Genomic DNA, 16,491 nt, shown 5'->3' with positions numbered 1-16,491 from the left:
TATCCTTTGACATTTGAAACCACACTGCTGCCTTTCTGCAGGGCTGCTTTCTGAAGCTCACAAACAACTTGGCATTATACACAGAAGACTCAGATCAGTTTTCTAAACAACATTTTTCATGCCATGCCACCCACATGTAATAGTTTGGGGCTTTCCTTGCCTTTTCAGTCTGGCTGAACTTCCTCTTTCATTCCTGTGTTTCCAGTCAGCGTGGTAATGTGTGGCTGGAGGCTTGACTTGTGACTCTTTGGATTTGTTTGACGCAATAAGCTGATAGACAAATGCCTGGAAACGTTGTCAAGGTATGCTTTCTACATCTAGAAATTATAGAGTTTTTGTGGGCTTGAGAATTGGGAACTCAAGTTCAGGATTGAACTTTAGGTTCTTCACTTTGCTGCATTTGTTGTAGCATTACCATAAAGGTGAATGCTTTGTGTGTGTTCTGTAGCATTCCACCAGGGGAAATACCAAAACTGTAGCTTCTTTGGAATGATACAGCTGTGTCCACATGTTGGCAAAAACTCTGTTACTGTGAAAAGCAGGGCTAACATCATGTCAGGTGTGTTCAGCCTGAGGTACTGAGCTGTTGTTATTCCCTGTGATGCTCAAGCACTGAGAAGAAAGATGCAGCTGGCCAGCAAGGTTATTCACACTGTGAGAGGCCACTGATGGCATTCAGGCAACCAGTCTGGGTTGCTGAATCTTCTGGCTGATGTTTTGGTGATGTTTTAGCTCTTTGCAGGGTATAGGTGTAGGACTTGTAGGCTTTTCTGGTAAGGATTTTTGTTTGGAACAGACAGTGGATGGATTGATCAGGGCTGGCAGTGAGATTCAAAAGGAAACTGCTTCACAGTGATGATCTCAGTTATGCTTTAAAATGTTTGTTCAGGAGAAAATATCTATGAATTGGAAAAAAAACAACCAGAGAGAAAAAATAAAAAGTCTATGCACAATGCCAGATGCTATTAGAGGCTGAAGGTTTCTTTTCAGAACATGTTCTTTAGAAACACTTCTTCAAAAAAATTCATCACTCTAAAGAAAATTGCACCTTATACCTTTTTGTTCTGCTTTTAGAGCAAGTTTTTATGGAAGAATGGGGCTGTTCTGAGTGTTGGACAGGTTAAGCCCTGTGCTTTCAGAAAAGCTCTTTAAAAAGACACTGAGCATTGTTTGTTGTGTTTGCATAGCAGTCCTTGCTCTGTGATGAATAATTGAAGTAAAAGTGGCTGGTGAGATACAAATAATCAGAGGAGATTTTGTGAGTACACTGTAAGTGGGTCAGCAGACAGTTGTGACCCTCTTCCAGCTTTGTGACCTCCTCAGGACTGGGCTCAGTTGATGGATAATTCTCATGAAATTCCCAGAATATAACAAATAATCCCCCAACACCAAATAAGTATTCTTTAGCCTGAGTGGAACTAATAATTGGAAGTAAGGCTGGAACTCAAAGGAGAAAAGCTCCTATTTTTCTTCATTTTAGTGGATAGCACGGAGAAGTGTACACAAACATACTCCCTGGGAAGACTACAAATAATGAGATCACTAGCAAGCTGCCATGAGTTAGGAAAAGGAGTTTTCTGCATCTAGCTTTTCTCTGGTCCTTCCTCATAAATTTCCCTGGGAATTTCACAAAGTCCTAAGCTTTGCATGCATGCTATCCCTATACCACTGAAGGAGCAAGCACCCTTTTCCCTGCGTGGGAGAGTGTTAATTGCTATGCCCAAAGGGGAAACATGTATTCTCCTGGCTAGTAATCAAATGTTATTTGAAAGCCATTATACTGCCCAGGGTTTGTACGGGATGGTTGTTGCAGACAACTGGCTTGCTGGGAGCTGCCTCGGGGTCGTCTGGTTATTGAGCTTTTGGTTTGATCTTGGAACCAGCTTCCTGTGTAAATAAAGGGTAAACATTAGTTAAGAATGTCTCCGTTAAAGCATCAGATGTTTGAAGATGTCATGTGCTTCTTCATTAAAAAGCCTTTGAAAATGAAAATAAAGGTCACCAGCCCAACTCAGTTCTCAGGTTAATGCTTTTTGCTGGTTTGATTTGCTCCAGTTGCCTGATCTTATTGGGGGGCAGCCTGTGGAACGTGCACCAAGAGAAAACATCTTGGCACAGCGTGCCACCTAATCCTGGCCTTACTCGTACCTGGTGCCATGGAAATTGTCTTGGTCTGGGCTGTGGGGTGGCAGGGAAGGTCCTGTCTGCAGTCAGTCTGTGCGGTCACATGTGGGCTCTGCACAGGGATCAGCAGACAGCTGAGGGATCCGCTGCTGAGCGTATCAGCAGGGGGAGGCAGAAGGAGGATGTGTTCAGAAAACAGGACAAGCACTTCTTGACTGCTCTGCAGCCAAAAGCTACAGTCACTTTGCTTTTCACCTGCATGCATTTAAACCAGATAAGCTTTTGTTACGCTTTCTTTTATCTCAGTGCCAACTATTACAGGTGAGTTATAACTGAAAATATGAGGCTTTAAAAACACTCAAGTTTTACAGCTGCAGCATGTTGGTAGCCCAGTATCTCTTCTTTCTCACATAAATTTGAAAGCAGAGTTGTGCTCCGAGCTGAGTGCCTTCTTTTGGAAGGATAAAATGGTTTAACTGGTCTTCTTTTTACTCCCAAACCAAGGTACTAATTAAGCTATACCTGTAAAAGCAGTAACTGTAGCAATAACCTCTCACTACACTGATCTAATCTGAAGCTATTAGCAGCTGCAATAGTTATGCCACGAAGAATTTTCCCCCTTTGGCATATGTTATAAAGGCTGTCCCTTGATTAGGTCAAAAATGCTTGAAGGCTATTGATTTTTGATCTGTTTTAGGAGAAGGCACCTCTTTTTAACACTTTAAATGCTCCGTTTGAATTTTGAATGATCAGGTGAAGCAAACGTATTTATGCATCTGATTACCCGTTTATCTGGCACGGGGAGCGCTGCAGATTTTTGTGTTATCGGGGATAACTCAGAAATGCCATTCTGATTCCGGAGCTGCTGGAGATCCTGTGCTCCGGGGTGTTGCCCTGCTCCTGCCTGCTCGCACATGCCAGGTGGCTGTGAACTTTTGCAGTGCGTTTTAACAAGGTGGTGTCACGGTGCTGCTTCCTGACACCCCGGAAAACAGCTGCACCTAGGAAAACTCCTGTTCTCTGGAAATCACGCCTTAGGCTGACTGGGAGGTGTTGCTAAGTAACTGGGGGTAACACCGGGGCTCTATGGATCCTTTACAGTGGGTCTTGGTCCCTGCAGAGATCTCCAAATTCGCAACACGGACGTGGGAGAGGCGGATCAACTGCGACGCTACAAGTTCAGCCCCCGCAAACTGAACTTTTGTTGGGAGTTTTTCGAGAATGAAATTGGATTAGACCCAGGGATGACGTATCCTGTTTGATTTCTTTTCCCCTTGTGCTCTGACGAGCTTTATGTTTAGGCAGGCTTTTGTTTCTGGCTCTGAGCTGCTTTAAAAAATTGGGAGTGTGTCTCAGGGTGTCGAGGGTGATATGCTTGCATTGATTGGTGAGGTTTGGCTCGAGTTGCTTGTGAGTGCTTTGTTCTTCTCACCACCCCCAGGTCAGTTGCACAACATGCCCCTACAGTTTAAAAAGAAAAAAAAAAAAAAAAGAAGTGGGGGGGGGGGGGGGGGGGGGGAGGAAAAACAACAACCAAAAAAAGAAGGGAAAAAAAAAAAAAAGAAATGCTGAGTAATGCCAGCGGTTTCTCAAATGGCTGATGCAAACCTGGAGAATTTGCATCATCATTCAGCTAGAGTAACTTGGTATGACAAGAGCTTAAATACAAGTCCATGCGGAAGCTGAGCTGGTTTCCAATGATAGGGCAGTACCACAGTGTGAAAACGCAGGTGTTCCTGAGCTGGGCTTGGATCACAGGAAGGGCTCACAGACTCTTTAAGAGCTTGTTACCTGTGTGTAGGAGCAGCTGGAAAGATAAAACAGGAAGAGACAAAGTAGTTGGCTACACAGAGAGGGAAAAAAACCTCTTCAGTTTCTGCTGAAAACTTTTCTGCCTGTGCTTGCCAGCAGAGTGCTGGTGGCACTGTAGCATGTTTAGGAAAGCTGCTGTGCCCACGGTCTCTAATGGAAGCTACTTGCAGGGACAAGCTAATGGCAAGTTGTCCTCTCTGGACAGCGGACAGCCAGCCCGGGAGGGAAAAGTTGTGCTGAAGAAGAAAGTGACGCTTTTGAGGGGGATATCCATCATAATTGGCACTATCATTGGAGCTGGCATCTTCATCTCTCCCAAAGGCATCCTGAAGAACACAGGCAGCGTGGGCATGTCCTTGACTATCTGGACAGTGTGTGGTATCCTCTCGCTTTTTGGTAAGTCCCTGAAAAGTTTCTAATTGGTCTAGAGGGGCAGCTGGAGAATTGTTGTGATTATTTCTCTGATTTTACTATTGGATAGGAAGTCAGAGTGCAGAGCTTGAGCACCAATGGGACTACAGAAGGTCTGTGCTTCACGATGGGTTTGCGGAGGGTGCAAAGATTTGCAACCCCTGTCCCCCAACTCCCGGCACCAGCTGGTGAAAGCTGGAAGCATAAATTTTATTTTATACTTTAATGGGTTCCTAAAGGAACAGGAAAACTAAATGAGCATTTTTCCCTATAGAAAGTGCTGTATGTTTTTCTCCTGTCTGTAAGATGTATTTATGGTTTGCTTGTAAAGCCCTGGCAGCTGGATGAACACACTTCTTGAACACCACTGAAATGTTTAGACAGCTCAACCTAATTCCCCAGAGGCTAGAGCAAGGTCTGAGAGGAATAATTCCTACTGTAGGTAAGCTGTATTGGCATGAAGGGGAGCAAAGCAATAATACTAATAACCCCTCTTCCCAGCTCTTCCTTCCTCGCTCATGATGTTGCTTTGAAAGATTTGGCTACAAAAACCAGTGTGATGGAAGCAAATCTGCCCTGGGAGTTTGATTGCTGGCCTGCATATTGTGGGAGTGTTTTTGTTTGATTCTATGTATTCTTGAAGAGTGTTGAATTGTGAAGAAGTCCAGTTAAGTTGTTCTGTACAAAACAAAACCCTCATTCAGAGTGGAAAACCCCACCCTGGCCTCTGTGGGACAGAGGGTTCATTGACCTATTTAATGAGTTAATCTCAAAGAAACCGAAGAAGTAACATGAATATTGGCTTTATTTGAAAGGGAAACTGCTTGTTTACTGGCAGGAGGTGAAGAGGACAAAGAGAGACTGAGTGTCTACTTAATAGGCGGAACATGCAAATGCCACCTTGTAAATTGGCTCTGAACTTAAAAGAAATATTCTTCACAGGCTAAACCCACCCAGGCCAAACAGTTGAGTAAGTTAGGACCCATTTGGGTCAAGTGATAAATATGCAGCACAATCTCTTGTACAAATATGGAAGATCTGCCTGCAACAAAATTCTGCTATCAAGAAAAACCTCAGATCCTATTTGTAACCCTGTCAAAAGACCTTGGTCTTTTGAGTTACTTCACCCAGAATTTGCTTAAGCACTGCCTTAATGGCTATAACTTTAGCAGTAGTAAAGTTATTCTGGCTGTGAGATAAAGTCTGTACCAAAAAAACCCAAACAAACAAACAAAAAACAAAACCAAAACCCAAGCAGAAAACCACAAAAACCCCAAATCAAAACAACAACAAAAAAATCCCCTCTCTTTTATCAAACAGATTTTTTAGGTCATTTTCCAGACCTCTAGATATGAAGAACTGTGTAAATTAGCACAGCAAAACATAGTATGTTGTTTTCAGAATGGACCTGTTACAGATTGATTGTTTGTTTTTTGGTTGTTGCTTTTTTTTTTTTTAATATTTTGGGTTTTAGTTCCTTGTGTGACTTAGTTATAGTTAAATCACATGTAGAGGTCACGTAAGGTCTTGCTGAGGCTGTGTTTATAACTTATATTAAAACACAATTTAATTTCATCCTGAATCTCAACAGAAGAGGCTAGCAAAAGAAAATTCAGAGAGACCTTTTTTTAATGTGGCTGTAAGGATTCCTTTAAACACATCTTCAGGTGAGCTACAGAATAGCAGATAAAAAGTTGCCACATTTTTGCAAAGTCCCAAGCAAAACAAATGAACAGGGCTGGGGAATTTGTCACCATGTGGTACAGCTTTGATGGGCTTGTACATGTGATGTGGTTTTGACAACTGTAGTTCTTATCTAAAAGTGTTGTGACATAAAGGTGTGCGGAGAAGAGAGCTAAAATAAGTTCCTGTATGTTGCTGATCTTAACCCTCTGTGATGCAGTGCTAACAAACTTCATTGCTGTTTATTACTGTTTTCCCAGAGTCTCCCAAGAGGGCTGGCTGTGTGTGTTGGTTGTGGAACGCTGTTGATGTGGTCCATGTGTGGAGCCGTGAATCCCCGGCTTTGTAACTGGCTGAAAGTTCCTGACCTTTCACTGCATTTGCAGTGCACAAAAAACAATCCATCAGTGTTGAAAAGCTGTGACTAAGCCACCCCCCGAGTTTTGTATGGAAGATGTTAGGAGTAGTGTTGAGGAAAATTCTTATTCTGCAGATCCTGCTTCCAAATTTTGGCCATTTGGTTGCCTTTGCCCATGGCTGAGGAGAGGCAATACAGTTTTTAGACCTTCAGAGTTGGAGCCAGGCATCTCTAAGGCTGAAAGGAGTAGATCAGCCTTTGATAACAAGCAATTGTGTCAGAAATCTTTCATTTAGTAGTGCAATCTGGCTGCCTGAGAAGTATGGTGGCTGGTGTGACACCCCAATTTTTTGTCCTTCTTCACAAGGTATTGAGTAGCACAGTAGTAATTGCAAATAGCTTGTCCAGAGGCTTTAAATATAACTGGATAAATGGTTTGCTTTACTGCGTGTCTAACTGAGTGAATTAAAACTTACAAAATTAATTGGAAAAAAATTAAAAAAATACAAAAAGTAGTTGTGATGCCATAGAAGCTCTGTTGTTTAGGCTATAACTGTTTTGATAGGTATTTCTGGATATCTCTCATGTTGGCACTGTTGAATTCTCACAGGTGCCCTCTGCTATGCTGAACTAGGAACATGCATTAAGAAATCTGGTGGTCACTACACCTATATCCTGGAGGCCTTTGGCCCATTGCCTGCATTTGTGAGGGTCTGGGTTGAACTCCTCATCATTCGGTAAGTGTATCAAGACTCTTTCTTTTCTGATGGCACTGCGCTTGTCAGTCATAAAGAAAAATCTCTGATATATGCTGGGCAAAAAAAATAGAAAAATCAATTATATTTAGGTCAGTTAACTGTGTTCTTTCACTATGATTGCTTCAGAGAGTTTAAAAATGCTATTCTGCTCATCAGCTTTGAAATGTTCAAGGAGACACATGTGTATATATGGGGGAAATAAGAAAACTCCCTACCACAAAAATTCAATAAATTGCCTTCATTTTGGTAAGCTTACTATGTCCATTGATATCACTAATAATGTTGTTAGCCATACCTAGATATGGTACAGTGAAAAAGAGAAATCACCTTTGCCTTTTCTCAGTCTTGGCACTACCTTCTGGAGGAATTACTGTTGTCTATGGATACAGGAATAACTCCTGGTGAGACTGTTGTCCAGTAGTTTTCAGAGTTAGGGGCACCATATACATGATTTATATGTCAGATTGGGGCCCTGATTTTTTGTTTTTGTGGGGTGTTGGAGAACTTGACTCTTACTTTGAAAAACACTGACTGACCGAATAAAGAAACATTGTCTTCACATACCTAAAATGTCCAATATGTTGCCTTGGTGTGTAAACCTGTGACTCATGCAGCCTTTGTGCAGAAGAATTACAATATGAAAGTGTTGAATCATATAAAATAAACTTTCATAATGTAAATGGATCAACATCTCAAACTCACGTGTAGCCTCTCTTTGTTTTTACAGTTGTGCTGAGATCTTGATACCTGTAGAGCAGGGCAACTCACTTATACAAAATGACTTTGGGAATGCTCCATCCCCTGCCTCAGGCTGGTTATCGCTTCTTCCCCCTCCTCTGCAATCAGCAGATTAGTCACAAATGAGGCACAAGCATGATTTCAAATCACAGCCACGTTTACATAACACTGACAAGTCCTAGCATAGATTGTGGAGTTTAGAAGTGCTGACGGTGCTGAGTCATAATGAGTCTATAAACCCTTGTGTTGTTTCCAGAGGAAATAGTTTTGTACGTCAGATGGTCCAACACAACCTCCCCACCAAAATCTAACCTTTGAATTAACTGCATCATTTCCATCAAATGTGGTGAAAGGGCAGATGTCTCAACTGTATGGACTTTTTGCCAAGAAGGAAAATCAGGCAGTGGAATGAGAACTATGTTTTCACAGGTCTCTGTGAACAGCTATATCATTTCACATCAGAGAATCAACAAAAGGGAACAGTAATAGAAATCTCCCTCTTAATCTGCACCTGGTTGGGCAGAGGGAATTTATTAACCTAGGCACAACACCCACGAGAAACCAGGCATCATAAATTCCTTTCCTCACAAAATAATTACTTTTTTACATACAACAGTGTCCCAGGAGTGTTGTATAAATGCTCTTAGTCATCGTGATCTGCCCCACACCCAGAAAATAATCGTGTTGCATGGGAGAGAACATCAGTGGATTCTTTAATCACCCAGTGTGAGAGGCTGTGAGGAAGCCATACGTGTTATAACTTGCAACGACCAGAGCAGCACTGCTGAAACTCTGTGTGGAGTTTTATATCTGACTCCTGCATCAGGAAACTAATTGACTGCTACCATCAAAGAACATGAGACCGCTTATATGTTTATTTTTTGTTTTCAGCAGATGAAGTTGCACACACACGTCTCAGCTAGACTGATTTTTCTTCTGAAAAATTGCAGGAGTATCACACTCCCTGAGTGTGATAATCCTGAAAAATTGCAGGATTATCACACAGAGGAGTCACAACCAAAACAGACATTTCCTGCTCTCATATATCTCTTTAAAGCTGCTACTTGACAGTGGAGGACACACTTAACTACTCTGCCCACATACCAACCAGTTCTGCTTTGCATTGCACTGCTTCTCACTCAGTGCACTCAGTGTGAACATTTTTCTCTCCAAAAGCCAGGTTGTGTGTATTTTATACATATTTATGTACCTTTAAAAAAACCCCAACAACTACTTTTCAAACAAGGGAAGACAGCAGTGCGACCGCATGGTCTGTAGAGCTTCACTGTGGTGGTTGCTGAACAAAGGGGGGATCAGAGTGTGCTGCCAGGTGCCTGGCTCACCTGTGGTATGTGCTGGGACCCTGTCTTGGTCCTCATCTGGTGTCTTCCTATATCCTTGCCCTTCAGTGAAAGCTGGTCATGCACTTTCTACCTGCTCCTGAACACACAGCTATTGAGCACTCTAGCAAAAGGAAAAGCATAGGATCAGAAAGGCTGGAAAAGACCTCCAAGATCCTTGAGTCCAACCATTAACTCAGCACTGCTGAGTCCACCACTCAGCTATGTCCCTAAACACTCATCTGTGTGTTTTTTTAATACTGTTTCACTCTTTGAACTTCCCCCTCCACTGATTGACTGCGCTGCCAGCAACATCTCCCCCAAGACATGGGAATGTCAGAGCTTTTTATTAGAGGTGCCATTTAGGAGCTATGCTTTTAGAAACATAGTGGTGGTATAGATAGCTTCTTTAAAAGGCTTTTCCTTGAAATGGGAGGGCAAGATCCAAGTTCTGGGGAAAGGAGCTGGGACCAAGGAAAAAAGTCTGGGACAGCTCCAAAGATCTGATCTTTCATCTGATCTAGGGTACTCCAAAACCACTTATGGCAGGCTGCCTGCAGTACTTGAAAGCCAGAAGCCTGATGATCTTCTGATATGAATTAGAAATAGGTAAAATCAATAAATGTCTGTGAAAATCCAGACAAAATTTGTAAAGCCATTTTTTGGCCAGTGAGAAGAACATCCCCATGCGTGGGAGATGCTCATGCAGCAGCCCTTGCTCATCCATGTAGAAACTTACTGAGGCAGATTGTTCTGTTCTGTCCTGCTCTGCAGCTTGGTCCAACACAGTGTGTGACTTCTGGCTTGAGTCATAGCACAAAGAAAGTGAGTTTTGTTTCCAGGGTGCAACTCCCTTGTGGGAAATTCTTTTATTGTTTGATGGAGAACAACAACGTCTCTGCAGAATTTTTACCCTGTTCCATAGAATTTTGATCAAAATTCTGTGAAGTGAGGTGTTGCAGATTTTTTCACAAGAAATTTGCATGGACTCTTGTTCAACTCAGAAATCCTTTGAGAATCATGTGTCCTTTTGTCCTACAGTATGTATGTGATAAAACACAGATGCCACCAGCTGTCCTAAAAAGAGTGAAAATGTCCTCCCAAATGGAACATGAACAGTAACATGCAGGAACAGGCTAATTTGCTACTAATGTGTGTCAGTGCTAAGGCTTCTGTCAAACAATTAGCTTCCCTCAAAGGGACAGGCTGTATAAATATTATGAACATTTCAAATTTGTAAATGCAACAACTTTGTGGGGTGTTGGAGAGCTTAATTCTTACTATGAAAAGCACTAACTGACCAAATAAAGAAATATTATGTATTTTTTCATATTCCTTTGTTTTATGGTATTCTATGGTTTGCTACAGGGATTTTTGCTTTCAGCTGCAGTGTTAGGAAATTGTTAGTCAATAAAAGAAAAATATTCTGTTTGTATTTTAGAAAATCCCATTTGGACTGTCCCAGAAGTTAATAAAAGATCTGGGTAGATTTTGGATGCTTATTTTAGTGAACCAGAATTCTCACTGTGAATGAATTTCATTTGCTTTTGTCTCTGAGGAGTGAGGTATAGCTGGCCATTAAAATTCACTGACTTTTGAGCAGGGTGTTGCCCATGTAATCTGATCCTGCTGTTAGGAAAATTAATCCACAAACATCAGAGGTTTATGTCCAAGAAGGAGACAGAGGAATCCTTTTACTTTGTTCAAAAAAAGGAGAAGCCATGAGGCATTGCCCTGAGGTCTCTCAGATTTTTGGAGGACACAGCCTCCTTTTTATCCCAATTTCCCAGCCACATTTTCCTTATCTCTTTCCCCATTGGCTGAGGTACTTGAGAGGTACAGACTTCCCCATATGCCTAATACCGAAGATTCCCCTCTAAAGTACAACCTCCCCTTTTAATTTTTAATTCTTGTGGAATTTAGGGGATTTTATTCCCCATTGTTTCTTTCATCTTTCAATGTCTAATTTCATTTATCAGCAAATCTGAAGTTCATTTGTAAAAGCAAATATCTTTTTCCATTCATCAATCAGTGTAATCCTTCCCATAGTTTCTTTTATCTCCCGGTGCTAGTTTTATCTACCAGCAGACCCAGAGATGGTTTGTAAAGACAAATCTGCTATTCCTCTCACTGGCTATGTTCACTTCAAGTGAATGAATGAAGATTTCTATTGATACTGTTTGATTATGACTGCTTTGCAACGTGGAAGCTGTAAGAGCCACCCTGGTAAGAAGTGTTGCTGTCAAGAATGTTCTGCTACATTCAGAAGCTGTGGTGCATGTCAGCAAAGCTACAAGGAAGCACCAAAATTAAGGTTCACAGTTCTCTGATAGTGAAGCTACAGTATGATCCAGTAAGAATAATAACTATGTACTATCACAGATTAATTTTGTGACTTTGTTTTCCTTTCCCTCCAGCCCTGCTGCCACAGCAGTGATATCATTGGCATTTGGACGCTACATCTTGGAGCCTTTCTTTATGCAGTGTGAAATCCCAGAACTTGCGATTAAACTTATCACAGCTGTTGGCATCAGTAAGTGTCCCATTTTAGGTTTTTTGGGGGGGGGGGGGGAGTAAAGATTATATAAATTAAAAAAATATATATAGCACACTGAGCAGGTTGTTGCTTGGTGTAAATCATTAATTACTGTGCATCCAATGCCAGGGACACCTGTGTGACATTTTGCCTGGGTGTGTGTGTTTGTGAACAAACGCAGGAGCAAAAAGAACAGCAGACTTTATCAATGGCTGGGAAAATCTATTATCAAGGCTGATTCTGTTGCCACTTGAATTTATGGCCAAATTTTCATTATTTTTGTAGAAGCAATTTCAGTCCCTAAGAGATGGCGAGGCAGTGCCAGAGATATGGAAGAATGATTACCTTCTTTAAGTGCTTTGCTCTACCTTGGTTTTAGGAGGCAACTGAATGCCAAATATGATGTCATGAAGAAATGTAGTTCTCTTGAGTGTAGACAGCAACATGAGGTCATCTTCTCCAGTCCCACTCTTTCCATCCTGGCAATAATCCTTGTTGAGGCACTTGTGGTTCAGAAAGCAGGAACTGAATTCTGGGAGCAGAACATACGGCCTGGTGCATGGTTGTTGCTGACTTGTCCTACACTTGCTAACTCTGCAGTTAGTGTAAAAGGGATCATTTAGGGTCACAGAAAGCCAATATTTGCAGTAGAAAGAGGGGCACTACCCTGAGAGCAGAGGCCTTACAGTGTACCTGGGCTGGTGTGGAGGATGCATGCAATGGGAGGGCACAAAAAATGATGGGACTGGGACTCTGGAGCTTGTAGCATTAGAGGCTTATTTCCAGGTCTGCCTGGTCACAGGTGAGAATGCTCCTTGTGGGCACACATTGGAATTCAGCTGTGCTGGGAGGGAGTGCAGAGTAGACCTGAGTAATTAGTCACAGGTTGTTCCTTTAAATTTGCTCAGTGCACATATCAGAAACAAAAAGACTGGAAAAAGGAATTAAGACATGCAAAATGATCAAAGGCCCACAGGAGACCCCTTCAGTTTTGCACAATAATAGGTTCAGATGACTTTTTTTCTTGGGGGCAAGGAGTTCAATTGACATTTAAATTTCCAGTCTCCAGGTTACTGTGGCTTTTTGTGGGAGCTCTGTCTGTAGGATTTCCTTTCTGCTGGAAGTGTTAAAATATCAGTATGTGACTGCATTCCTTTCCAACTTAATTATGCACAAACTATAGGTTTCATAGGAATAATTGAATTAGGGGTTTGAATTTTGAGGTCAAAGACTTTTTTCAGCTACATGTGTCTAAACACTTCAGTGCAAGATAGGAGTGAAACAGATGTTCGGTAACATTAAGGTCACTGAGACAAAAGGAATATTAAGTGAGGACTCCATCAAAGCATTTTGTTAATTGCATGTGATTCAAGCACAATAGGTGAACAATTTGAAATATGTTTTTATTACTTTTAATTTAAGTGAAAATCTGTATGATAGGCCAGGGCTTGGCAAAACAATTGAACGAATAAGTAGCATTGCAGGGGAGGTGGAGTTAGGCTGAAATAATCACAGCCTAAAGAGAGAGGGGAGGTCAGATGCTTCTGTTCAGAGTGGGTGTGTACAGCACAGTTAGGGTGAGCTGGCATTTCACTGAAAGAAGGGATTCTTGTAGAAAACTTGTAGTGGTGAATGGGATGATGCTGAGAAAAACAATGATGTGTCAGACTGGGGCCTCATTATTTGCAGTATGTTCTACAGCGGAGTTTCATTTGTAGTAGTTCTTAGAACTCATGCTGCAATTAACCTCAAGGATCCCAGAGTGTCTGAGTGTTATCCTTGTGTGGTAAGAATCATGCTGTGGTGGTAATTGCTACAAATGTTTGGTGTTGGGCATGTAGGTAGAGTGACAGGTAAGATTAGCGTGCTGAGCTGAACAGACACTTTGGAGCTCTGGAGATCTTGCAATCCAATATAACAGTGCAAAAGGTAGTGTTTGTTTCCACTTCAAATTTTAAGTTAATCAGAAGGTGAAATGACATGCCTTTTTCTTACCCATGCCTGGTCCCTTTTCCTTCCTTGCCTGATGAGAGAGCACAGATTGTGTATATGTCTTTATTGCATGGGGAAAGGCAGTGGGATGCACCACTGAACTCTGTCCTTGGCTCAAAGTTTTTCCTTGTCATTTCTCATTGTACTAGAAAGGAGAGGGAGAAATTTTGAAAAATCTTCAGGTGATCTCCTGATCCCAAACACAATCAGTGTTATCTAAACAATTTCTTACAGATGTTTGTCAAAACTGGCCTTGAAATCTCCAGCATGGGAGTTTTTTAAACCCTCACTGGCATTGTAGTCCAGTTTTTTTGGTCCTTGTCACAGTACAGATTTTCTCTTTCCTTTTTTGTTTTTCTGCCCACCTGTATCTCCACTGATGCATCTGGAGCCTATTATTAAAAGGTTGACTGAGGTGGATGCAACCAGGATTATGCTGAGGAGTAACAAATACTATTGCTTCTCTACCAGCTGCCAAAAAATATTTCTTATAGAGGGGCTGGAGCCATTCTGTGCCTCTTCAGTGAAAAAGGAGAGACAGTGCAAAGGAGATGTAGATCAGATGAAAGTTAAAATGCAACTACTGGTCACATTGACATTTAAAAAATCCCTTGTCCTGGCTTTATTATTTATTAGAAAAAGACATATGCTGGGCACAAAATTCCCCTCAAAATCACCTGTTCAGAGCAATCTTGAACAATCTGTAAAAACAAATTTTCTGTTCCACAATATGCTGCTTTCATTTTTAGTTTTCTTTATTATGGTTTTTCTCTTTTTACCATGACCAACCAACCAAAATGTCCAAACATTTCAATGTCTCTGTAGAGAGAAGGATGCTTGTGTGGAGTCTCTATTCAGATGCCACAGCTTTCTGAACCTCTGAGCAAAACCTTCCTGTTCTTTTCAAACTTATAAATCACTTAAATTCACTTGGTGTTTCTTAAGCAAGTCTTCACAAGGAGAAAAACCTAGATCAAATACTGGATATGCAGATCTCAATTTGTCAGTCTGCCATAAACTTTTTCTCAACTCAGTTAATTAACTGTATGTGAAAGAGGAGCAGATGTCTCAAAGATTTTTGTTACACTATACATTTCACAGGCTCATAGAATGGTTTAAGTTGGAAAGGATGTTTAAGATCACCCTGTCATGGGAAGGGACATCTCCTACTAGATCAGGTTGCTCAAAGCCCCATCCAGCCTGGCCTTGAACTCTTCCAGAGACAGGATCTAATTGCTACAATTTTATGAAAATAAATGGCCAACTAGAGGAGAGAGAAGCTGGATGTGCTCCTGCACAGGGAAGGACAGCTGAAGAAAATGCAGGGAGGAGATTAGCCCTTCTGACTCCCTGCTTTGTTCCAGCAGGCCAAAATAGCTCCAGGACACAAAGCAAAGGGGTGTTGTCCACCTTTGTTCTGATGCTGAAGGTAGTCTTTTTAGGAGAAAGAGTTTAAAACTCATTTACCTCTTGAAGTGAAAGTTGATAAACTGCTCCATATTTGTTGCTTCTTGACATGAAGCAACATCCTGTCACCATGCCTATCATTGCAAAAAAGGCCCTATATTCATACATTGCTTTGTTTGTATCTATTAATTATTTTCCTAACAGTAAACTTAAATATAATGGTAACAGGAAGGGATAAATTGGACTGTGCAAAGGTATCAAACTCTTCTATCAATATGTAGCCTGAATAGGAACTGAGCCTTTTCCAAACTTTTCACATGGCCTCCATGTCAGAAAGCAGATAAACAGGTTTCAGCCATTAAAAACTGTGAGACTGAAAACCACTCACTAACTCTACCAACTCACATGAGTTCTTGCACTAATTCATACATGTGTTTTGGGCATTTTACACCGCAATAATATATAATTTCCCCTCTTTTCTTTCTTTTTTTTTTTTTTTTCTTTTGAGAAGTGTGCTAGCAAACTCAAATACCCCAAACTTTGGCTGTTAGAGCTAAAGTTATGCTTGAAAACTGTGGTTGGCTGTAGGTCTATCAGTGCTTGCTGGCAAATGCTCCAGTCCCAGGTTTTATTGGTGTCTAGGTGTGTCTATAATTAGGTGCCTTTTTTCCCCTCATCATGGCAGATGTTGCAGATGCCACTCTCTACTGCTGACAGTCTTCAGGCAAACAGTTTACATTAAAATATCTCTTGGCTTGCAGGGATCTGCTCTGATATTCTCTTGCAGATATGCTCTGATAGGTGCTCTTGTGCTTCCTGTGACTTTTAATTGGCTCATTAGGGTCTGCAGATTGAGAGTATTTTTTGGCATTTTTTGAATGCCTTGACCCTAAAAGTGTGACAAGTTATGGGAAAGCATTTTCTTGGTCTCCTGCTGAGGCAATGGTACATATATTCTGAAAAGTAGGCCAGGATGTAATGCTCACTGCTGCTTCTCCCATTAGATTTTGTTATCTGTCTACAGCTGTGCCTGTGGAAGGGAAGAGATTGTAAAAAACATGCTTGGTGTTCCCATTGTATTTGATTGTTCATGTACCCCATTTTGTTCTCCCTCCACACTACGCTTGGTTAGGATTCATCTTAGCAAGGTGCTTAGTTTAGGTAATCTCATGTGCTCCCCATACAGTGGGGAAAGAGGAACTTCCTGAAGGTAAACTATCTCATCTGGGATAGGCATCTTGCAGAGGTATTGTTATTCATCCTCTGGAGCTAACTGTCTCTTCATTGAGATTGCAGCCACCTCAATGCCTGACTTTTAGTTAGAAAAGTTAG

The 16,491-nt window shown here is 41.4% G+C and overlaps 1 protein-coding gene across 2 annotated transcripts in view; it reads left to right on the top strand.

Annotated features, from left to right (window-relative positions):
• Positions 1-3,496: 3,496 nt before the first annotated feature.
• Positions 3,497-16,491, top strand: part of SLC7A11 (solute carrier family 7 member 11) — a 61,777-nt gene continuing 48,782 nt past the window's right edge. The window contains exons 1-4 of one of the 2 annotated variants that reach the window (XM_058024874.1): positions 3,497-3,565; positions 4,258-4,332; positions 6,999-7,125; positions 11,642-11,757. In XM_058024874.1, coding sequence (XP_057880857.1) covers positions 4,287-4,332; positions 6,999-7,125; positions 11,642-11,757 — 289 coding nt within the window. In that variant the 5' untranslated portion in view covers positions 3,497-3,565; positions 4,258-4,286. Of the gene's footprint in view, positions 3,566-3,792; positions 4,333-6,998; positions 7,126-11,641; positions 11,758-16,491 lie in introns of those variants that run through there. The other variant, XM_058024873.1, reaches the window with a different exon arrangement.

Source organism: Melospiza georgiana, chromosome 5 (assembly GCF_028018845.1).
Source record: "Melospiza georgiana isolate bMelGeo1 chromosome 5, bMelGeo1.pri, whole genome shotgun sequence".
In the NCBI taxonomy this organism is placed as follows: Eukaryota; Metazoa; Chordata; class Aves; order Passeriformes; family Passerellidae; genus Melospiza; species Melospiza georgiana.
Note: the sequence above shows the minus strand (reverse complement) of the source record. Positions and strands in the feature narration are given on the sequence as shown.